The sequence below is a fragment of the Microtus ochrogaster genome, unplaced genomic scaffold (genome assembly GCF_000317375.1).
Source record: "Microtus ochrogaster isolate Prairie Vole_2 unplaced genomic scaffold, MicOch1.0 UNK113, whole genome shotgun sequence".
In the NCBI taxonomy this organism is placed as follows: Eukaryota; Metazoa; Chordata; class Mammalia; order Rodentia; family Cricetidae; genus Microtus; species Microtus ochrogaster.
This window is the reverse complement of record NW_004949211.1, coordinates 389,043-413,883: the sequence shown is the minus strand read 5'-3', so window position 1 is coordinate 413,883 and position 24,841 is coordinate 389,043. Positions and strand designations below refer to the sequence as shown.

Here is a 24,841-nt window from a genome sequence, read left to right as displayed (position 1 = left end):
ATAATAATAATAATAAAAGCATAGTGCTGGCATAAAAACAAACTCATTGATTAATGTAATCAAACTGAAGACCCATACATAAGTTTGAGTATACATGAGATCTCAATGACACACTTACTCCAACAAGGCCACACCCACTCCAATAAAACTACACCTCCTAACAGTGCCACTCCCTTTGGGGCCATTTTCTTCAAACCACCACACCACTCTTGAGCATTGTGCTGACTAGTTTTAGGTCAGTTCGTCAGAGTCATCAGAAAGGAGGATGCCTCACCTAAGAAAATGCTTCTCTAAGACCAGGCTGTAAGAAAACCTGTAGGGCATTTTCTTAATTGGTGACTGATGGGGGAGGGCCCAGCCTACCGAGGGTAGTGGTTCTGGGTCCATAAGAAAAGCAGGCTGAGAAATTATGGAGAGCAAGTCAGTAAGGAGCACTCCTCCCCACAGGTTCCTGCCCTGACTGAGGTCTTGTCATGACTTCCTTTGATAATGAACTCTGATGTGGAAGTATAAGCCAAATAAACCCTTTTCTTCTCAAGTTGCTTTGGTCATGGTGTTTCATCACAGCAAAAGTAACTCTAAGAAGGGCACATACCAAAGAGCTCTACATCCCACTAGAGAGATGCTAGCTCAACCATGTTCATTGCTGCTCTATTCATAACAGCATAAATGGCCATTAACAGATGAATAGATAACGAAAATATAGTACATTTACATAGTTCTTAGTATTTTTCAGCTGTTAAAAAAAAATGAAATCATGAAATCATGAAGGTCACAGGTAAATGGATAGAGTTGGAAAAATCATTCTGACTGAGTACGGCAACCCGGACCCAAAGAGATAAATGTGGTATGTATTCTCTTATACATGGATGTTAACTTTTAAGCCTTCAATGGGCATGTTACAATCTGTATAACCACAAAAGTTAAGGAGTTAGGGGGAAGAGAAGGAACTCCCAAGAAAGATAAAATAGAATGTATAGTTACAGAAAGACAGGGAAGAAGGAGGAGACTGGATGGGAGAAATAAACAGAGAGGGTAAGAGAAGGGTAAGGAAGGAATCCAGAGAGGGACAACTAGCCCTAAGGGCCATTTAAAGAGTCATACAGAAACCTACTACAACAAAAGCTTCCTAAAATATATACATATATAAATGAGATCACAAAACAATGGGGGAAACAAAGCCCCAACTAGACATCTCTCACCACCAAGTGAAACCTCCAGTGCCAGAAACGGGTTACATCTAACTAAGTTCCTGGCTAAAGGGACCCTATGGAAGCCCAGAACAACCCAGGATATGGCCAAGGCTACTGATTGCTCTCCACAGACAGACAGAAAGGCTCTGCTGCTAAAGACAACACAAATTTCACTGAACACACAGAAGTCATGCTAGTTCCTAACTAGAGCTTCACCCCTACTGACCGGTGTTCATGGTACCAGAAGGCACTTTGCATGCTACCAGAGGACAGAGGTAAATACCAATCAGAGGTGTGGGGGTGAGGCTACAAGGGTAGCCTGTCTACATGATATGCTGGCACAATAAAGACACAAAAGTTGTGGGTGTAACTAACCACTATCTGACTGGATTTAAGTCCTCCCCAAGAGATGGAACTCTTGAATGTATTGGCCCAGGAGATTACTTCCTGAATATAACACCACTAGCACAGACATAGAGATTGACAATTAATAAATGGGACTTCCTGAAACTGAAAAGCTTCTGTAAGGCAAAGGACACTGTCAATAAGACAAAACAGTAGCCTACAGGATGGGAAAAGGGTCTTCACCAACCCCACACCTGACAGAGGGCTGATCTCCAAAATATACAAAGAACTCAAGAAACTAGGCATCAAAATTCCAAATAACTCAATTCAAAAATAATGTATAAGTCTAAGTAGAGAATTTCCAATTGATTCTCAAATGGTTGAGATATACTTAACTGTACATCAGTGTCCTTAGCCATCAAGGAAATGCAAATCAAGACAACTCTGAGATACCATCTTGCATCTGTCAGAATGGTTAAGATCAAAACCACTAACGGAGCAGATGTGGAGGAAGGGGAACAGTCCTCAACTGCCGGTGGGAGTACACACATGCACAGTCACTTTGGAAAACAAGATGGCAGTCTCTTAAAAAATTGGGAATCAATATACCTCAAGACCGAGTTATACCAATCCTGGGCATATACCCAAAGGATGCTCAATTATACCACAAGAACACTTGCTCATATCAGCATATTCGCAATAGCCAGAACCTGGAAACAACCTAGATGCCCCTCAACTGAAGAATGAATAAAGAAAATGTGGTACATTTACACAATGGAGTATTACTCAGCTATAAGAAATAATGACATCATGAAATTTGCAGGCAAATGAATGGAACCAGAAAAAAAAAATCATTCTGAGTGGGGTAACCCAGACCAAGAAAAACAAACATAGTATGTAGTCACTAGTAAGTGGATATTAGGAGAAAAACAAAGGTTAACCAGGCTACAATCTACAACCCCAAAAAGGTTAGGTAACAAGGAGAGCCCACAGACAAATACATGGATTTCCCTGGGAAGGGGAAATAGAAGAGATCTCATAGGTAAACTGGGGGTAGGGGCAGATGATGTGGGAAATGGGAATAAGAGGGATCAGGTTGGGTGGGTTGGGGGTGAGGCCGAGAGGGAAGAGTAATGAAAATGATGTCTTGATGGAGGGTGATTTTAGGGTTAGGGAGAAACCTGATGCCAAGGAAACTCCCAGGAATCCATAAGGATGACCCCTTAAGCTGGTGTTTGGGAACCTAGGTAGCTTCCTCCTGCCTCAACGATGTGCCATATTTTACTGATGCCCATAGGAGGCCTGCCCCTTTCTGAACAGAGATGAAGTGTATGGGGGAGGGTGTTAGAGAGGAGGTGGGGAAAGGCACAGATTAGGAGGGAGTGGAAACTGCGATCCGGATGTAAAATAAATGAAAAAAAGATTAATAAAAAAAAGAAGACAGAACTCATGCCTGACACTACCAAGGTAGCCAAGAACCTAAGATAGGTCATGGACTTAGAGGAAAACCAAATACTATTATTGTTCAGCTAAAGGAATGTAGCAATAAAATGACTCCTAATGACATTCTGCTGTACTCTTACATGCTCAGCCATCATTAGAGAAGCTTGCTCCTGCAGATGGGAACTAATGAGAGCTACAGCAGGACAGTGTGCAGTGTGCAGAGACTGAGAGACCCTGGGACACTCAGTCCTAAATGGGATGTCTTTATCAAACCTCTCCCCTCAGGGCTCAGGACCTATGAGGAAAGGGGAGGTAGAAAGACTGTAAGGCCAGTGGGGGTGGAAGATACCAAAGAAATGGTGCCTTCCAGACACAAGACTGACAAGCATGTGAACTTACAGTCTGTGGTAGCATGTACAGGACCCGAGCCCCAATCCAGAAGCTATCATCAACTGTCAACCAGCCACAACAGAAAAACTGGTTCAGTCTCACTGTATACACAAACAAGTCTTAAGGGCAGGTCCCACAATCAGCAGTAGATGGTGAACACAATGAATTCAGTGGTGTTTTTAGAGATTTTTTTTTTTTTTTGGTCTCATAAGTCTTTGTTTGTTTGGGAAGGTTTTACCTTACTGGTCTTTTGCTTATGGTTTCAGGGTTTGTGTTTTTATGGATTATATGTGTCTCTGTATGTCCCTTCCTGTATTTGTTTTTCTCATGCTTTTTCTTTATTTTCTATTTTCTTTTTCTGTTTTTTTAAATTTTTATTTGCCTGTTTTGTTTCCTAAAGAGGGAGAGAGAGACAAAAGAAAGAAAGAAAGAAAGAAAGAAAGAAAGAAAGAAAGAAAGAAAGAAAGGAAGGAAGGAAGGAAGGAAGAAAGACAGACTTGAATTTGGATGGATAGGGAAGTAGGGAGGACCTGGGAGGAGATGAGGGAGAGAAGACTATGATCAGAATATACTGTATGAAAAATATTTTCAATAAAAAAGAAAAAAAAATAAGGTGTATATGAGTGGGTGCAAAGAGGAGGAAGGAGGTGAAATAAGCAAATACGACAAAACTATTAATAATTAATGAAGCTAAGAAAAAGAATTACTCTATAATCAAACACTGTGTAATTACCTCCTTTAGAATTTGATATCTTGTCAGAACCTCTTCTTCAACACCTTTAATTTTGCTCAAGGCGGTTTCATGTTTGTAGAGCAACTGTTCGCGTTCTGCTAAGAACCGTTCTCGGTTTTGAAGTTCTTCCGCAAATTTCTGCTGTGATGCGGTTTCACACTACCAAAACACACAATTTAAATAGTTTTTCTGAATTAGTTCTGCACATTATGCTTTCCATTGACACTGTTTGAATCAAATGGTTTTTGCCAATGTAAAATAATGTGGTCACTCTGGAACAGTCTGGTAGTTCCTCAAAAAATGTTAAACACAGTGACCACCTGACTTCAGCATTCCAACAGAAAGAAAAGCACATGTTCACACAAAACTTAAACACAAATGCTCGCAGCAACATCATCGCAATAGTCTAAAATGTGAACAACCTATAATTAGTTAGTTGACTTGATATCACTATAATTACCTGGAAGGGTGTCTTAATATAGAATTACCTAGATCAGATTGGCCTGTGAGCATGCCTATGGGGACTGTCTTGCCCAGCCCACTGTGGGGGGTACCATTCCCTTGGCGGGGGTCCTGAGCTATATAAGACAGTATGGAAACCTAGACGGGTAATGCATGTCTATCTGCTCTCGACTGTGGAAATGATATGACGAGTTGCTTTTTAGTTCCTGCTGCCTTGCCTTCCTGCTGTCATGGACTGCATCCTGGGGTGGCAAGCTAACAAACCATTCGCTCCCCTCTGCTGATTTCTGGCGGAGTGTTTTATCACAGCCACAGAAATGAAACCAGGACACAGCCCAATGTCCAGCAATTAATGAATAATGAAAGAAAATGTGGTATATAACAGCAATACTTAGCAAGAAGAAGCATGGACTGATCTATGATTCAACAGCAATGAGCTTTAAAAACACATTAAGTGAAAGGACCCAGACACAAGATACTACACACCACAGGACAGCATGTGTCGAATACCCAGAATGGACAAACCGAAAGAGACAGGAAGTAGATCAGTGGCTGCCTCTGGGGGATGAGGAAATATTCTAAAATTGGTTGGGATGGAATGCAACTCATTCATCATATAAGATCAGTATAAGAGATCTCCTGGGTAACCGGGGGAGGGGGAAGGGGAAGGGAGTGAGGGGAGCAGTAAAGGGCAGGCGAAGGGGAATGAGAACATGAGGGGATGGGACGGGATGATTGAGGTGGGGAGGGAGGGAGTGGGAGAGCAACGAATGAGAGAGATCTTGATAGAAGGAGCCATTATGGGGTTAGGGAGAAAGCTGGTGCCAGGGAAATTCCCAGGAATCCACAAGGAAGACCCCAGCTAAGACTCCTAGCAATAGCGGAGAGGGGGCCTGAACTGGCCTTCCCCTGTAATCAGCTTGGTGAACGCCCCGGCTGTCATCATAGAGTCTTCATCCAGAAACTGATGGAACCAGATGCAGAGATCCACAACTAAGCACCAGGCTGAGCTCTGGGAATCCAGTCGAAGGGAGGGAGGAGGGAATATGTGAGCAAGGGAGGTTACGATCATGATGGAGAAATCTGCAGAAACCTCGGAACCAAGCTCGTGGAAAATCATGAACTCTAGACTGACAGCTGTGGAGCCTCCATTGGACTGAACTAAGTCCTCTGTATGTGGGACACAGTGGTGAAGCTTGGACTATCTGAGGGGCCCCTGGTCCAGGATCTGTCCCTGGTGCATGAGCAAGCTTGATGGAGCCCATTCCCTATGGTGGATACCATGCTCAGCCTTAATGCGGGGCAAAGGGACTTGGTTCTGCCCCCAAATTAATGTGTCAGATTTTGTTGACATCAGGCATTGGTTGGCCAGCCACGGATTAAGAGTGGAAGCAAGAGGCAGTAGGGATAATTTAAGAAAAACTGACAAGAAAGAAGCCAAACTAAGGACAGTCATTTATTACTAAGAATAGGTCTCTCCGTGTGTGTATTTATATGGGAGTTGGTTGGCATGCCCCGAAGGAGTAAACACACCCACCCACACACACCCTTTAGATGGAAGCCCCATAGATAACATGATTGCCTATGTTTAGAGTTGAATTTTGACAAGAGACTTCTTACATTTAAGTACTTATAGCAATGAATTTATAATGTCTTCAAATTACAAACTTTATATCAGCACTTTTTGTTTTCTATCTTAAGAATGGGCTGGGCTGAAAACAAACACAAGAAACGTAAAATTTAAAGACACACCTCCCAGTAAACTACCGCTGCTTTAAAATTTCTCTCAGTCACTACGTTTCCCGTTCAACAATCCTATAAATTAAGCCTGTCCCTTCTGACTTCTTGACCTGTGTATGTAAAACTCAAATCCTTATACTGAAGTTTTGCAAATAGTCTTAGAACACAAACAACTCTGAATTCCCAGTTCAGCATCTGGTTTTCACCTGCAGTTTCAGATGGATATGAAGTAATTCATCATATATTTCATTTATTTGATGAGGAAGTAAACTCTGCTTCTTTGACACTTTGGATTTTGGATAAATGACCTGTTTCGGAGGAGAGTCAATGGAATCGCTGCAACGTTCAGTCTGAAGTCTTGATGAGGCTATGTTAGTCGGCAGGGCATCTGCAAGAGTTTTAAATTTTCTCAGAGAAATCTTCCAAGGGAGCTGCTTTAAATAAAGCTTACAGTATTGTTTAAAAGTCTGGAAAGAAGCCGGGCGATGGTGGCGCACGCCTTTAATCCCAGCACTCGGGAGGCAGAGGCAGGCGGATCTCTGTGAGTTCGAGACCAGCCTGGTCTACAGAGCTAGTTCCAGGACAGGCTCCAAAAAGCACAGAGAAACCCTGTCTCGAAAAAAAGTCTGGAAAGAATGATATGGCAAAATGATAAAATATCAGATTTGGATTTGTACTTTGTGCGACATTCCTGGTGGATCTGAGATTGTTTCGGACTTAACTGTCATGTGCATGAAAACACTCACGCACTAAGTAGCCCAGGCCAAGATAAGGAGCAGCAGGGAAGCCAGCCGTGGCGATCGACAGAACTTGCTGAAAGCATCAGGGCTGCTCAAATCCCCGGAAACATGAAAAGGAACTAAAGATATCATAAAAGCTCAGTTTATCATAAACTTACTTGGATAGGTTTTGAAAACGGAAGAACACAACCAGAAAATGGCATGTTTATTTCTCTTCTCCTTTAACACTAAGCACAGCGAGCATCTTACAGTTTATGAAATTTCAGAACACAGAAATCCACAGATTCCTGAGGAGCAGTTACTGCTATGAGGTAAGCATGACCGACTCTACGTGACAAATTCCTATTTATGAGTATTTCCCTTACCTTTCTCTATTTCTCTGAAGCACTGCTTTGTTATTTTGGAGGCACCATCTCTATGATCATCTTCAAATGATTCTTTTTCTGTTTCCCATTTCTTTAAATTATGAAAAGAATCCAGTTCGTCATCTAGGCTTTAACAATACACATATCAGAAATCCGGAGTTCACTACAACAACTGACAAGAGAAGAACTGCTTTTCAGGCTGTGTCACACACACGAGGAAAATGTAGAAATCATTGTTAAATACAACCAAGATGCATGGAAAATGCACATGCATGGAAAACTAGGTCAAAAGCCCTGAAGCCCACTGTAAGTGTCTTCCAACCTTCTCTGCACATTAAACAGACGTACTTTAAAACAATTTAAAAGCTGTAGAATGCTCTGTGGCTGCCAAACTCTTCTGAAACCCAGCAATGCAGACACCCCAGGCATTGTTATCTAGTTTCGTTAAGATGATTAACAGTTAATGTAGAAACCAGAATCAGAACCTCATGTTCTGAGGTTACCTCAGGGCAGAATGGCTCACAAGGAACATAATGTAAGTTACAAACACATCTGATCATGTTTTCTGGTAGTACATTCAAACGCATTAAGAAGAGGCGAGACTTTCACATTATTTTCAGTTATCACGGTACATATAAAATGTCACTCCACCAAAGAATGAACATAAGACACGAAGGTTGTATGGTTGTGTATAAAGTACCCCTACGGGCCCCAGTGTTGATATCCCAGAATCTCTGAATGACTGGTTTACAAGTATGCCAATTTCCATCTTACTAAATGAGCTTTTGGGAAACATGTTTTTCAAAGACGCATCTTGTCCTGGTCCCTGCTCATCTGTCCCTGGGTCCCAGCTGCCACGCCTTCCACCACACTCCTCGAATCATGGACTGAATCGGAAACCAGGAGTCAAAATAACTAACACAAAAGGATTTTACATTATCTTGACCATCCAATGTCTTTGAAATTTCTGGGTATATTCTGAATTTATAGCCTATCTCTTTCCAGACAAGCCCCTTTTCAAGTACTAAATAGCTATTTGTAACCTATATCTATTGGCAGGACAGCATACTTCTGGACTAGAATTATGATTAAGGGTTGGAGAAAAAAAGGCCAATGGTATAAAACTCTTCAGAGGTTAAAACCTTCAGATTGTAATTTGGAATTGTGCACAGATTTATAAAAATAGCAGCAGCGGAAGAAGGTAGAGAGGTTTGAGTGAGGAGTAGGAGCAGAGGCACAGGGAAAGTAGTAGGGTCAACCAGAACTAACGATGCATGGGGAAAAAATGTAACGAAAGCTAATACTTGATAAGTTAATTAAAAAATAGAACAGTTTGGGGCTACCGAGATGGCTCGGCTGTTAAGAGCACTTATCACTCTTGCAGAAGACCAAACTTCAGTTCCCAGCACCTACATGGTGTGGCTCACAATCACCCATAACTCCAGTTCCAGGAAATCTAACACCTTCTTCTGACCTCCATGGGCATCAGGCACACGTGTGGTGCACATATATAAAATGCAGGGAAAACACTTGCACACATAAAACAAACCTAAAAAGGTGGGCATGGTGGTTTAGCCCTAGCAAACTAAAGGAGCAGGAGGATCTCTATAGTCTACAGAGCCAGTTCCTGGATAGCCAGAGCTATACTGGGAGACCCTGTCACACACACACAAATAAGAAATAGGGATTGCAGAGATGGCTCACTGCTTAAGAGCACTGACTGCTCTTGCAGAGGATCCAGCTTCGTTCGACTCCCTGCACTGACATGGCAGCTCACAGCCATTTGTAACTCCAGTATCAGGGGATACGACGCCCTCTTCTGATAATCTCAGGCAATGCACACATGTTTTGCAGAGATACAGAACTAAACAGTTCAGTGGTTCTCAACCTTCCCAACTCTGCAACACTTAATACAATTCCTTACGTTGTGGCAACTCTGAACCATAAAATTATTTTAATTGCTACTTCATAATTGTAATTTTGCTAATGTTATGAATTATATTGTAAATATCTGTGTTTTCTGATGGGCTTAGGTGACCCCTGCGACCCCCTCACAATGGTTGTGACCCACATGTTGAGAACTACTGGCTATGCAGTTAAGAGCACCTGTTGCTCTTGCAGAAGACTTGAGTTTAATTTCCAGTACCCATATGGTTCCATAACCCCAGCTCCAGGGGACTCAACAAGCACGCACATAGTACACAAACACTCATGCACGCAAAACAGTCATATGCATAGAGTAAAATAAATACATCTTTTTAAAAATTTAATGGAGCTGGATAGTGGTGGTGCACACCTTTAATCCCAGTACTCGGGAGGCAGAGACAGGTGGATCTCTGTGAGTTCGAGGCCAGCTTGGTCTACAAGAGTGAGTTCCAGCACAGGCTCCAAAGCTACAGAGAAACCCTGTCTCAAAAGAGAGAGAGAGAAACTGAAGAGATGGCACAACAGTTAAGAGAACTTGAGCACTTGTTGCTCTTGCAGAGGACCTGGGTTCAGCTCCCAGATCTATATGGTAGCTCACAACATGTTGACCTCCTGGGCACCAGATATGCATGCAGTACACATATTACATACAGGCAAAACAGTCATACACATAAGATGAAATGAATAAAATTTTAAAAAAAAATTTTAATTACGTAATAACTCAGAGCAGGAGGGAAGGCTCAGTGAGCAAAGGCACGTGCTACCAAGGCTGACAACCTGAGTTTAATCCCCGGGACCCAAGCAGTAGAAGGACAGACTAACTCCTATAAACTGTGCTCTGGCCTCGACACATGCACACAACATGCCCCACCCACAGACACTCACTAAATAAATGAATAATTTTTTAAAATATTTATTTATTTATTATGGACACACTATTTTGTTTGCATACATGTCTGTAGGCCAGAAGAGGACACCAGACCTCATTACAGATGGTTGTGAGCCACCATGTGGTTGCTGGGAATCGAACTCGGATCCTTTGGAAGAGCACGCAATGCTCTTAACCACTGAGCCATCTCTCCAGCCCCCTAAATGAATAAATTTAATAAAGAATAAATAGGGATGCAGCAATGGCTTAGTGGCCAGAAGCAGCTGCTCTTCCAGAGGTTCCTGGGCCACAAAGTGGTTCACAGCTGTCTGTAACTCATTTCAGGAGGTGAGATACCCTCTCCTGGCCTCCCTGGGGAGTCAGGCACACACGTGGTGCATAGACATACATGAGGGCAAAGTCCACATATACATAAAATATTAAATTAGGCTCTTCAACTACTCATCAGGATCAAGACTGCTTTTTTTTGTTTTGTTTTGTTTTTCGAGACAGGGTTTCTCTGTGGCTTTGGAGCCTGTCCTGGAACTAGCTCTTGTAGACCAGGCTGGTCTCGAACTCACAGAGATCCACCTGCCTCTGCCTCCCGAGTGCTGGGATTAAAGGCGTGCGCCACCATCGCCCGGCTCAAGACTGCTTTTACTTCCATCCAAGAAAACACACACACACACACACACACACACACACACACACACACCTCTTTTCTACTGCCTTTCTTGAGTTGCTAACAGGACAGTAACAGTATCTATTCTGAATTCCTTACCAGTTCACATTTAAGTGTTTGAAGGAACTGCAAAAAGGTGCTGTGGGATGCTTCCTTTCATCAGAGTAACATCTTAATGAAGAACCAACTTTATCTCCAGAGCAGTAGGTATCCAGATCTTCTGTCAATAAAAAAAAAAAAAAATTACACAATGACATCAGATACTAATGATCTCATTCTGGCCTCATAACAGTAAGACACCAAAATCACTGATTTATCTGTCTCTCTATTGAGAATACACACTCGATTTCATATTGATATGGTGCCTGACTACACAATGCTTTTCCGTCCTTATTTGACCCAGGCAGTGACTCTACTGATATTATGCCTTACCGACGATTTACATCCTTACTTGACCCGGGTAATGGCTCTGTAAAGTAATCTATAAGTCTACTGCACAAGTTAAAACTCCAGAGAGCCGAGAGCTGATGGGAACCAGGTGTGTTCTGGAAATCAGAATGCAGCCTTCTTACCTCCTAACATGGTCCTCAAGCATTTGTTTCTTAACAACTGTAAGCCTATGTCTAAATCCAGTGAAAAGGAAAACACTTCAGAGAAAAACAAAATAGATTACTGTCTTAGTTACTTAGGGGTTCTATTGCTATGAAGAGACACCATGACTTTGGCAACTCTTAGAAAGAAAAAACACTTAATTGGGGCTGGCTTGCTGTTTCAGAGGTTTAGTCCACTGTCTTCATAGCAGGACATGAAGTGTGCAGGTAGACATGGGTGCTGCAGAGGTAGCTCAGAGTCTGGATCCACAGGCAGCAGAAAGATACAAAGAGCCACTATTTCTGGCTTGGGCTTCTGAGATCTCACTTCCTCCAATAAGGCCACACCTAGGCCAACAAGGTCCTGCCACCTATGGGTCTATGGAGGCCATTTTATTCGAACCACCACAATTACTGACTCAGTTAGCTGGTATAACCTACCATAGCGAATGATGTCCATACATTATTTACATTTCAAAAAATTCAAACTAGGTGGGCCTTGTGGTGCAAACCATAATGACACTACTTGGGAGACTAAAACAGGAAGTTAGAGGACAGCCTGGGTCTCCGTTTGCTTCAGTGGTCAACTGGACACAGCACAGGGTTATCCGAGAGACACGTCTGAGGGACTGTTGGCATCTTCTTCATTGCTAATCGAGGTACCTGTGGACGGAGCCTGCCTTTATATGTGACTTGGTCTTTTCCCCTTGTGGCTTTTAATATCCTTTGTTCTGTACATATAGTGTTTTGATTATCATATGTCATGGGGAATTTCTTTTCTGGTTCTGTCTATCTGGATGCTTCTTATATAAGCATCTTTCTTTAGCATGGGAAAATGTTCTATGATTTTATTTAAAACACTTTGTTAGCCTTTAGTCCCAGCACTTGTGGGGCTGAGGCAGACGATTTCTGAGACTGAGACCAACCTGGTCTACAAGCAAGTTCTAGGATGACTAAGACCACACAGAGAAACGCTGTCTCAATAATCGCCCCCTCAAAACACTTTTTTTTTTCTGTGCCTTTGACCTGGATTTATTCTCCTTTTTCATACCTATTATTTATAAGTTTGGTCTTTTCATACTCTTCCAGATTTTTCTGGATGTTTTGGGCTTTTTTTTTTTTTTTTTTGGTTTTTCGAGACAGGGTTTCTCTGTGGCTTTGGAGCCTGTCCTGGAACTAGCTCTGTAGACCAGGCTGGTCTCGAACTCACAGAGATCCGCCTGCCTCTGCCTCCCGAGTGCTGGGATTAAAGGCGTGCGCCACCATCGCCCGGCTTTTCTGGATGTTTTGTGCTTGAATTTTTTTTATTAATGTATCTCTGATGATATTGATCTCTTTAAATTTTTCATTTCCAGTTTTATTTCAGTTTGGGTTTTCCTTAGTGATTCTATTTCTGCGTTTATGTTTTGGCCTGTTTCCATGATTTCATTTAATTCTGTTTTCCGTTTTCATTTGAGGTATTTATTCATATCCTCTTTAAGGTTCTTGAACACATTTAAAAACTGATATTCTGAAGTCTTCTTCTCATGCTTCAGCTAAATTGTATCTCAAGTCATACTGCAATAGAAACACTGGCTTCTGAAGAAGGCATGGTATATTGGCTGTTTGTACTTTTATGCTGGGATCTAGGCATCTAGGGTTTTGATATTTGAGGTAGTTCTGGTATAACTGCATGGTCTTGTCTCTGCTGGGTGGTGTTCCAGTCTTTAGCTGTTGTCCACTCTAGACCCTAGGCTAGTATAATAGAGAGTGCTCCTGCAGGTTGAGGCTGACACAAAGGAATGGAGATGAGCTAGAAGGGAAGGCTGAAAAGGTCAATGGCAAATATCTAAGGGGACCCTGGATCCAGACCAAGAGGTACAATCCCCAGGGAAGAGGGTGAAGGCTGAGGGTCAGATGGGAGATCTAAAAATACCCTGGACCAGCAATGTGAAATAATAGTTCTGTACACAGTGAAGATGTGTCTTTGCTAAGGTACCTTCTGATTGGTTTCATAAAGAGCTAAATGGCCAATAGCTATGCAGGAGGTATAGGTGGGACTTCCAGGCAACAGAGAGGACTCTAGGAAGAAGAGAGGCAGAGAAGCCAGCCAGACACAGAATGGGATAGAGGTATGTAGATTAATAAAAATATGGGCTAATTTAAGTTATAAGAGCTAGTTAGGAGCAAGACTAAGGTATAGACCAAGCTTTGATAATTAATAAGATGTCACAGAGAAAGACTTGTCACAGACCAGTACCAAGAGGCAGAGTCCCAAGGACTAAAGACATGATGGATGATGGGACTCGTGCAACACTTGCTGCAGTATTACTCATTTTATAAAGGGCACATGTTTTAATCAGTTTTCCCAAAAATTTTTAATCTAAGAAATTTACAGAAATATATCTATCAGGGAGCACATACAATTTCTTGATGGAGGAAGGTCATTGGTTAATTAAATAAAGAAGCTGCTTGCCTTGATAGGTTAAAACATAGGTGGGAGGAGTAAACAGAGCAGAATGCTGGGAGGAAGAGGAAGTGAGCTCAGACTTGACAGCTCTCCTCTCGGGGTCAGAGGCCTCAGAGAGACATGATGCTCCACTCTTGCGGGCAGAGGTGAGAACTCTGCTCTCTGAGGCACATGCGATGAAGCTCCGACCCAGGATGGACGGAGGCTAGAATCTTCCCTGTAAGCGCACCTTGGGGTGCTACACACCTGATTGGAAAATGGGCTAGTCCAGGTGCGAGAGTTAGCCGAGAAGAGGCTAGATAGAAATGGGCCAAGCACTGTTTAAAAGAATACAGTGTCCGTGTAATTATTTCGGGTAAAGCTAGCAGGGTGGCAGGAAGCAGCCCGCCGCTCCTATTACAATAATTTCTCTTCAACCCTTATAATCGCATAGCTGGGAGAAACACTGGTGATCACAGACAAGGTAACAAGAGAAAAGCCAGCAAGCTTATTAGAGCATACAGAACACACCACACAGGAGAAGCCTCAATGAAAGGCTATTCAAATCACAGTTTAGACATCTGGTGTACACGGAATCGTCAATAAGCATTAGTTATTATTTTTGTATGTTTGTTTGTTTTATGGTTTTGGTTTTTCAAGACAGGATCTCTCTATGTAGCCCTGGCTGTCATGGAACACACTATGAAGACCGGGCTGCCTCTGCCTCCTGAATGCCAGGATAAAAGGCGTGTGCTACCACCACCCAGCCAAGGTTAGGTTTTTAAAGAACTGACAGGGCACTGGCCAGCAAGTCCCAGGGATCCACCTGTCTCTGCCATCCTAGCAATGGGGTTACAGGAATATACTGCCAAATCTGGATTTTACATGGGAGATCCAAACTTGGGTCCTTATCTTCTGCAGCCAGCGTTTTACCAACGGAACCATCTCCTCCGCCCTCATGGAGCTTTCCTGACTCTTCTTATAGTGTTTATACTAAAGGGGGTTTATATTGGGGGGGGGTTGGCATCCTAGCTTTCCTCACATAACACAGAAACATCACAGAGTGCAGAAGAGAGATGACAATTCTGTTACAAAAGGATTCTCAAGAGAATAAAAAAGGTTTTCAAATGCTACTTATAAATTATAGACCACAAAGCTACACAGACACTGGCAAGAGAAGCTGAAAGCCGCTAGTCGCCTGAAAGTCTGCCATGGACTCAAGACGAGAAAGAAGCATCCTCCGTCCATCACCACAGATAGAGTCATATAAACTCCTTGGAAACACAAATGGTCTCAAAGGGTGCTTAGGGTCACCACAAGAGACTACCAGATAACCTTCTCATTTCTAGTCCAAGTCAATCTTTCTAAAAAGCCTTCCAGTCTCTCCGCACTGGCTCTGTTAGCAAGCGGAAATAATCCCTTTTTTTCTAATACATCCCTAAGGTTCTGGGTATCTGCTGTCAGTCCTTTTTGATTATTATTTCAGCAATCAACTTGAACTGTTTTTTTTTATTATTAATGATCTTATTCTATCTGTAGAGCGAACTTTGATATTCCAGAAACATTAACTGTTCTTCCTCTCATTTCACACGTACTTTTCTGAAAGTGCCTGTACTGGAATCCCTGCCAAAAGGGTGTTTCACTGAGAGTGGTTTGTTTTTTTCAATTTATTACCAAACAAGCTTTACCCTAGAGAGTCGTTTGCCACCCTACCATTATATAACATACTGTGGAAATCAGATCTGGGCCTGTAGACTTACATGAATCAGATCAATATAGGCCTCCAGTCCACTAGTTCTCAGACCCAGCTCCCACACATGGACGAAATTAAAGACACTATTGATGCTGTAATTACCAAAATTTACTGACTATTATGTTTAACTAATAAATATAGCACTGAAGAATTAACAAATGGTTAATATTAATAGATTAATGGTTAATATTTATTACTGTAAAAAAAGTTTTAGCTTGCCGGGCGATGGTGGCGCACGCCTTTAATCCCAGCACTCGGGAGGCAGAGGCAGGCGGATCTCTGTGAGTTCGAGACCAGCCTGGTCTACAGAGCTAGTTCCAGGACAGGCTCCAAAGCCGCAGAGAAACCCTGTCTCTAAAAACCAAAAAAAAAAAAAAAAGTTTTAGCTTATCAAAAAAATTACAACTCCCAGAATAATTATGTTTTCCAACTCCATTCATTTTATAAATTTTCCCTTTAGTTTCTATCCTAGTAACCTTTCCTGCCTAAAAAGAGCAACTAGTGTTCCTCACCCAATACCCAATGCTCAATTTCTAACATCGTCGAAAGCAAACATATCCGCTGGAGACATTGATTAGTGAGCAAGCACTCGCTCAGCATGGATCAAGGGTCTGCTTTTGATTCCCAGCATCCAGGCAGGAAAAAGAAAAAGAAGGTACACATATTATAAATTAAACACACACCAAAAACTCTCATTAAATTTAATTTTTAAAGGCATCTCACACATTCATCCCTAAATTCACAATTATTATTAGGTGATTGCCAAATTGAAAATTTTAAAATAAAAAATAAGGAACATTAACCCCACATCTAAACATTTACAAAAATCTCTCAAATGTGTGAAAAGACTCAAAATATTCTACTGGCTTACCTGGAGAGCTTAGAATTCTTCTTTTATATTTAGTCTGATCAAACTTGGAAAGCTCATGCTAGAGGGATAAAGAAAACACACTTAAACACTAAGAAATATTCCCTTAAGATAGTTTTCCATCAATTACATGTTAATTACAAAGGTTAGCATGGAAAAGCCTAGGGGCCGCACCCTAAGCAACATTAGCATCCCTAATTAGACAAGCAAACATCATATACCTGTTGATTCATCAGAGTGGTCCACACACCATTCATGTCGTAGTCCTGCCACAAATACAAAACCAAAATGAAATCAAACCAGGACCCATCAGACAAACTCAAACTGGGAGGCATGCTATACACAACAGTCTTCGGCCTTGTCAAAGCATTAATGACGTAAGAAACTAAGTGTGGGCATCGGCTGTAGATCAAGGGCAACAGAGACAACCAAACGTCATGTTCAGACCCACGTGGTATCTGCACCCGGAAAAACTTTCTACAAAAGGTCATAATTGAGGTACTTAGTGAAATCTGTCTATAAGCTATGCGTTATCTTGTATTATTGTAGCAATACTAAATTTCCTGGAAAATATCAATGAGGCTTTAAGATTTTGAGAACGTGCTTCACAGGAAAACCAAAGTATGTGTTGAGACTGAATTAAGGTTATGTGAGGACAGAATGAATTTGTGGCATGGACGTGGGAACACTGAAATATACTGGTATTTCTCAAGAAGGGATTTGGGGAATGCAAACGTGGGAAGGAACTCGGGAATGCCTGCGAGCTTCCTCAACTTCTGGAGAACAGGGTGAAAGATGTTCCCATACCTCAGATGTTTTTCTGAAGACAACATTGTTGAACTTTCTAAAACCTTGAATTTGCTAGGCTGTGAAGCAGGCTTCTCAGCTGAACCGTAAACTCCCCCACCTCTGTTATCAAAGGAGGTGTGATAATAAAAATAAGCCTCACGGAAACTTCAGGGCTGCAAATGGTTTCCCGCTTCAGTTCTTCCAGCTTTCTTCGGAGATGCGATCTACCCAACCTCTCACAAAATACTAGCAAATTGCCAGAGTGGAGGGGGCCGCAGCAAAAATGGCAAGACTCCCCTGGTGAACGGCGCATTCAAGGGAGGGCTACACGAATGCATATTGCCACAACTTCTAAGTTTGCAATTATTCGATGTAAGCTTTCCCGAAAGACCTACGTCGTCTTGAACGCCTGCTGCACTCGGGTCCAGGCCAGCAGGGCCGAGACCACGGCCCGTGCATCGCGACGTTTCCACCGAGGGAGGACGCTCTCTGGCAAGCCGCTCGGAGGAGGGCGACCGGGGCCATCCCGTAGCAGCCCGCCCGCCCGGCGGAGCTCACCGCGGCCTCCACTCCCCTCACCTCCACGGTGCAGCTTCCCGTCAGGCCGTAGCGGCTTTTGAGACGCTCCACTACCATGTCCTGCCCGGGTGGCTTGACCACCCTGCGCTCCATGGTGGGTCGCTGACCACGGTCGCCCGGGGAACAGCGCTCACAGGCGCGTCGGGGAGAGCAGTACGTCACGACGCCCGGCCCCGCCCCCGGGGCCGCAGGAAACCAGTGGGAAGAGGGGTGTGAGGAGGACTCACTGCTAGCCAGTTCCTTTGTCCCTTCCAGATTCTTGTCCATCGGTTCCAAGTCTCCGCCCTCCCCGCCCCGCCCCGCCCCGCCCCGCGCAGTAAATGAAGTCTTCCCGCGCAAGCTCAGACCCGGCCCACAGGAGAGCGAGTGTGTTCAGCACACCTGCGGGTCAGCGTGTTCCCCGGGGCCTGGGGCCTCATGGTACACAGGGTAAAATGTTTACTGCGCATAGAACTAAGAACACTCTCTTCATCAGAAGAAAAATCAGGACATGTCTGAACGCTAGGCACATGAACTGTAGCCATATTACCTTTGCAATTCCTCTGCCTGTTTCCATAAATTTGGGACAGGCATAAATTCGGGTGGAGGCAGGAGGCCAGCCTGGGCTACACGGTCATAATCAATTGGGACAGCTGTCTCAGCTACAGAGAGACCTACCTCAAGAAGTCAGAAAAACTCCCTGTAAACGTGTAGTTTGGCTTAAAACAAAAACCTTTCCAAAGCCCTACAACGCACAGTTGGGGATTCAACCTCATCTTACAAGCTTGTACTTGTTCAGTTTCAGTTACTCTCTGGCACACATCCACACGGAGAAATTCTAGTAAGTGCTCATATGAACCAGCACCCCTCAATTCTTTAATTTCCCTTACTGCTGCAAAAGCTGATACTTCAGCAAGTAAGCAGCAAACTTGCTACTAAAAAAACTGCTTGAAGATCACATTTTGCTATAAAATACCATCTAAACTGTTTTGTTTTCTTTTGCCAGATTTTAATGAGCACAGAAAATCTAGCCAGTTGGAAAAGAAATGGCTATCACTGAGGTCATCATTATAACAAGTCACATTGTTCTGAAATATATCAAGTATCTTATAAAATACGCTTCTTTGTTGGCGCTGGATAGCTCAGCCATTAAGAGCACTGACTGCTCTGACAGAGGACTTGGGTTCCAGTCCCAGCACCCAAAATGGTAACTGCTCAGGTAGGAAACACCTGTTATTAACACCAGTCCTGGGAAAGTTTAACACACCAATTTGCCAAGTTTTTGAAAGATCTTTAATAACCCTAATAGTTGAAAAAGCAAAACAAGTATAGAGTACCTTAAAAAGCATTTGCAACTATGCATAGTGGGAACATGCCTGCAATCCTGGTGGAGGTAGTGAGATCAGGAAGAGTTCAGGGCCAGCCTCAGTTACAAAGCAAGTTCAAAGTAATACTGGACTACAGATGACTTTTTTTTAAAGACATTTCCGTCTACTTAGACTAAAATGATGGCATCAACTTCTGAGCTGAAAAGTTTCAGTACTTTTATGAGTTTATATTACGCAGTTTTCCAAAGAAGTCACTAAATGTGCACGGTTCCCTTTACAAGGACAACTTCAGGCAGGTTTGCTTCATGTTCCACAGTGATGCTAGCCCACAAGTCATTCATTACATAAGCCAGAACCTTCCTTGCCCTCTTCTAGTAGTAAAACACAAGAACACAGAAAGGACTCAATACTCAAGATTGGAAAATACAAAGTTTTATGGTCTAACTAGATTCCTTTTAGTTATACACCAAGTAGGCCCATAAGAACATGCTGTTCAGTGTTTATCACTTGGATGCTGCAGTGTGAGCTCAGAGTGCTGGCTTTTAACATCTCACTTACATCAAGTCACAGGAGGAACAGACACTGAGATGCACAAGTAATCAATGTTTTAAATGTCATGGCTGTTATCAATTATCACTTTATTTCTGCTACAAAAGTCACCAGAAAAAGGTACTGCAACAATCTAATATAAAGCAAATCTTTAACCAAACAACATGGTATAGATCTTTTAAAAATAGTCATACTTTATCACAAGAACTAGAGAAAAATTCAATTCTATCATCAGGACCAAGCTGAAGTTTCTGAGGTAGTAGAGACAGGTAACAGAAAAGTGAATGGAAAGAAGGAAGAAGGATGGGGGTGGGGGGATGATCAACTTACTTAAAATGTAAAAATTAATGTCTTCAAAAGGGAACTATATAGCTTAAGAAAAGACAGATTTCTACTTAAAAGTTAATTTTTAACTATACAGGAGCATAAAAATTACAGAAGAGCACTTTGGTTAACTCATATCTTCTGTGGCTCTATCCATTCATAAATGAGTCCATACATAAATGAGCACACGAATAGTTAAGATTACCATATATATATTTTAAATCTAAAATAAAATTATCTGAGTTGTGGCCCCCTTATTCAATGGTAAGTACCATGCAGGAACAGGAATTAAAATAAGATTGCATATATAACATTCCTCCAATAGTCTGGGAAGCTCTATTGCTTTGAACAAAATTATTAGTATTAGCCATTTCTAATCCATATGTCAGGAGTACATAAACACAAGTACACCTGAAATACACCAGTGTTTAAACTTTTATTTCATACCATGCAGGATCAATTATCACACATTAAAAAGTGACAACAGCTATAAGCTACAATTTTACATTTATACATCAGAAATGTCTGTTTTCAAAAGATGAACATAATTACCATATTGTCTGTAACAATTAAGCATCAATTCAACTGTTACTATAGATAAAATGCACTGTGAAAATTATTTTATAGCTGTCCACATTCTGTGATACTAACTCTTCGACTAACAGACCCATTAGGAGAACCAAACGACTCGATCTTTCTCACAGTATCCATGCCATCCTTAACAAACCCGAACACTACATGCTTAAAGTCCAAATGTTCAGCTTTCTTCAGTGTTATAAAGAACTGAGAGTTGTTGGTATCCCGGCCTCGATTGGCCATAGATAACAAGCCCGGGCCAGTGTGCTTCACATTGAAATTTTCATCTTCAAATTTATCTCCATAAATGGACAGTCCTCCTGTTCCATCATGTTTGGTGATATCTCCCCCCTGAAACAAAAGAATCTGTTAATACTGACTCACACATTAAAATACACAGAAATCATCATGACAGAGTGAATAACAACTGCCCTACTTAAAAATATATTTTGAGGCCGGGCGGTGGTGGCGCACGCCTTTAATCCCAGCACTTGGGAGGCAGAGGCAGGCGGATCTCTGTGAGTTCGAGACCAGCCTGGTCTACAGAGCTAGTTCCAGGACAGGCTCCAAAGCCACAGAGAAACCCTGTCTCGAAAAACCAAAAAAAAAAAAAAAAATATATATATATATATATATATATATATATATATATATATATATTTTGAAAACTAAGAAATACATGTTTTGTGGGGGGAGGTTTTCCCTACATTATGTTTCTAGTAGGTAACAAACATGAGAAATCTGAAGCCTTTCCACCTGAATGTGTGAAAAGGAGTAAGAGTGCCAAGTGCAAGCCAGCTATGTTATGGGAAAACTAAAAATTCCCAAGATGAGAATGGGGGCAAAAAAGAAAAACCTGCTCAAGTTGGTGTGGTCTAGTCTTAGCAGATTTAACTGTGATGTCTATACAGTGACACTTACCTGGCAAACAAAGTCTGGAACTACTCGGTGAAAAATAGAGTTCTTGAAACCAAAGCCCTTCTCTCCAGTGCATAATGCTCTGAAGTTCTCAGCAGTTTGAGGAACGATATCTGAAAATAATTCCATGATTATCCGTCCTAGAGGTTCACCATCTGCACAAACATCAAAGAACACCACAGGATTGGTGTCCTTTGATAATTCTGCTGCAAGGGATACTTGTCCATTTTGGAGTTTCAATATATTCTGTTGACATTCTTCAAATTTCTTCTTAAAACACTCAGTCATTTCCTTTGTTTTAAATCTCACTGCAAGTTGTTCTACTTTTGCTTCTCCATCTGTTAAGGGGAAGGATGGGGGAGAGAAGAGACTTTAATATCAAAGTAACTTACAAAGTATGTAGATTTTATAGATTTCAGAAAAGTAATAAAATTAAAAGGTATTTGAAGGTAGTAACTCACCAGCATAGTCTGAGGCAGTCCACACTAAAGCATTATTTGAAACATTTAAAGGTTTCAATTCCATGGCTTTGGTAATAACATGGTTTGCACACACTTTAAAAACCTGGTCTCTTCTCATTAGGATCCGATAATAATTCTTCATTGTATGCCAAAGAATCTTTATATCTCCAATACCTCTCTCCTTCCACTGACTGACTTCTCTATCCCATCTATAAAGTTTGGCTCTCTCTTTGAACAAAATTTCTTCATCTTCTTCTCCAGATTTCACTTCTACCTATAACAACAGATAAGCATTATATAAGCTACTACATAAACAGCTGTTTATAACAAACTTCATTAACCAATGTCAACAGGTTTTACAGTATCATAGTAACTAACAACACTACAGACTAGTAATAATCTGACTTGGTTAAGCAGCAAAGATGTGATTTATCATTAAATATTTTTCTATTTTATACCATTTTACTTCTCTTTGTGAAATAAAAAGCCCTTAAAGGTCAGAAGAGGTTTCAGAAGTGCTGGCTCTTGCCAAGCATGGCAGTGTACACCAATAATCCCAACACTGGGGATGTGGAAGCAAGAGGATCAGGAGTTCAAGGCAAGACTAGGTTATATGAGATCAGAAGGAATGTGGTTTTTCGTAAGGATGTGCAATAATCCTAGCACTCCAGAGCCTGAGAAGCAGGGAGATTACTACAGGTTTGAGGCCAGTCTGGGCTATACAGTGAACTATAGGCTAGGTAATGCTATGTAACAACATGCTGTCTCAAAAAACCAATGCTCCACCCAAAAGTGCTGATTCTCTCTATTTTTATGCCACTTTTTCATTTTATGTAAATAGTTCTTTACTCTACATGTGTATCTATGCACTGCATGCATCCATCGCCCCTGAGGCCAGAAAAGGGTATCAGATCCCCTGGAAGCAGAGTTACATGCAGGTGTTAGTTACCATGTAGGTACTGGGATTTAACCACTAAGCCATCTCTCCAAACCTTTTATTGTTTCTTTAAATATGCTTTTTTTTATTTTTAATCCTTTATTTGTGTGTGTCTGTATGTAGGTATGTGTGCACGGATGTAGGTGCCTATAAAGGCCAAAGACATCAGAACACCTGGCAATTGTGAGATGCATGGCATGGATGCTGGGACTCAACAAGAACATCCATCCCTCCAGTCACAGTAGTGCTGTGTGTGTGATAGTAATTACTGAGATTGAAAATGGTCATGGGGACTGGAGAGATGGCTCAGCAGTTAAAAGCACTGACAGCTCTTCCAGAGTACCCGGGTTCAATTCCCAGCACCCACATGGCAGCTAACAACTGTCTGTAACTCCAAGATCTGACACCCTTACAGAGACATACAGGCAGGGAAAATACCAACACACATAAAATAAAAGTTTAAAAAAATGGACATAGTAATTTTCCTAAAATAACTTTCATCTCTTTTGTCCCTAAAATTATTTTATGAAGACACATGATCTCCTAAAGGCATAATAAAAATGCTTATGGATCAGCAAGATGGCCAGTTAGTAAACATGCTTGCCACATAATCCTGACAATCTGACTTCAAACACTGGAAAGCTATTCTGCCCTCCAATGGTACAGTGGAATGGACATACCTGCTTGCACTCTCACATACTCACTGTGGTATATGCACACCCACTTCCTCCTCCTTTCCTACCCCACTCTTTAAAGATACACACACAGACACACAGACAAAATAAAAAACTAAAAAGAAAAGACAAGAATATTTCTAAAACTGCACAAACTATTTTTTAATATTTATTTACTTACTTATTCTGTATACAATATTCTGTCTGTGTGTATGCCTGCTGGCCAGAAGAGGACACCAGATCTCATTACAGATGGTTGTGAACCACCATGTGGTTGCTGGGAGTTAACTCAGGTCCTCTGGAAGAGCAGTCAGTGCTCTTAACTTCTGAGCCATCTCTCCAGCCCCATGCACAAACAATTTAGCAAGCATCATTTACAAAAAAAAATCAGGGCAAAATTGAGCGTACACTTGACTGGTAACGTGACTGCTAACATGAGAAAGGCCCTGTAAAATCCCCAGAACTACACATGAAAAATTCAAAACAATTTCTACTTAAAGGCTGGAAATCTGGACAGGAGATATAGCTCAGCAGTTAATAGCACTGGATGCTCTTCCAAAGGACCTGGGTCTAATTCCCAGCACCCCTCTGGCATCTCACAATCATCGGTAACTCCATCTGTATGTAACTCCAGTCCAAGGGGATATGACCTCTGCAAACAATTAGGCACACACATGGCAGGCACACAGATATATGCATGCATGCAGAAGACTCATACACATAAATAATAGTAATAATGTTTTAAAACTCTGAAAAGCTAATGTTTAACTGTTCTGGGAAAAAATGTAGGTAGCAATACTAAAAAGAAGAATCAACTCAGGGAAAATTTTTATACATAGGTTACTAGTAAAACATTTACTTCTTTGGCACTTACCTCTGGTAGTGAGACTATAGGTTCAAAATGAATATCCTCATTATGAACGACTTCTTCATCACTGCCGTCTTCATCTTCACCACCTTTACTTGTTGACTGTGTACCAAACACAGCCGCTCCAGTATTTGCCCACTGGAAATTTTTATCTGATAAATAAATTTGGTAATTAAACTTTGAATTTTGACTTTTTTATGTTTTGAAGATTACTTTCCAATTCCTTCATTAAGTACATCTAGTTTTCAACAATGTCATAAACACACCTAATTGAGAAGTTTAAAGTACTAATATTCTGAAAATTTCAATGCCTATGAAACACAACTGGCTTCA

General features: G+C 41.6%; 2 protein-coding genes across 5 annotated transcripts in view; both read right to left on the bottom strand.

The window, feature by feature from the left end:
* The window catches only part of Ccdc138 (coiled-coil domain containing 138), a 50,951-nt gene extending 32,893 nt beyond the window's left edge, over nt 1–18,058 (bottom strand). The window contains exons 1-7 of one of the 4 annotated variants that reach the window (XM_005371549.3): nt 17,895–18,058; nt 16,748–16,792; nt 16,530–16,587; nt 10,987–11,107; nt 7,412–7,539; nt 6,513–6,694; nt 4,105–4,263 (exon numbers count right to left, since the gene is read on the bottom strand). In XM_005371549.3, coding sequence (XP_005371606.1) covers nt 4,105–4,263; nt 6,513–6,694; nt 7,412–7,539; nt 10,987–11,107; nt 16,530–16,587; nt 16,748–16,792; nt 17,895–17,987 — 786 coding nt within the window. In that variant the 5' untranslated portion in view covers nt 17,988–18,058. Of the gene's footprint in view, nt 1–4,104; nt 4,264–6,512; nt 6,695–7,411; nt 7,540–10,986; nt 11,108–16,529; nt 16,588–16,747; nt 16,929–17,333; nt 17,462–17,894 lie in introns of those variants that run through there. The other 3 variants (XM_026778216.1, XM_026778217.1, XM_026778218.1) reach the window with 3 other exon arrangements.
* Nucleotides 18,059–19,621: 1,563 nt separating this feature from the next.
* Nucleotides 19,622–24,841, bottom strand: part of LOC101991354 (E3 SUMO-protein ligase RanBP2) — a 61,079-nt gene continuing 55,859 nt past the window's right edge. The window contains exons 26-29 of the mRNA XM_005371547.2: nt 24,515–24,660; nt 22,030–22,303; nt 21,572–21,906; nt 19,622–21,001 (exon numbers count right to left, since the gene is read on the bottom strand). Coding sequence (XP_005371604.1) covers nt 20,696–21,001; nt 21,572–21,906; nt 22,030–22,303; nt 24,515–24,660 — 1,061 coding nt within the window. The 3' untranslated portion in view covers nt 19,622–20,695. The remainder of the gene's footprint in view (nt 21,002–21,571; nt 21,907–22,029; nt 22,304–24,514; nt 24,661–24,841) is intronic.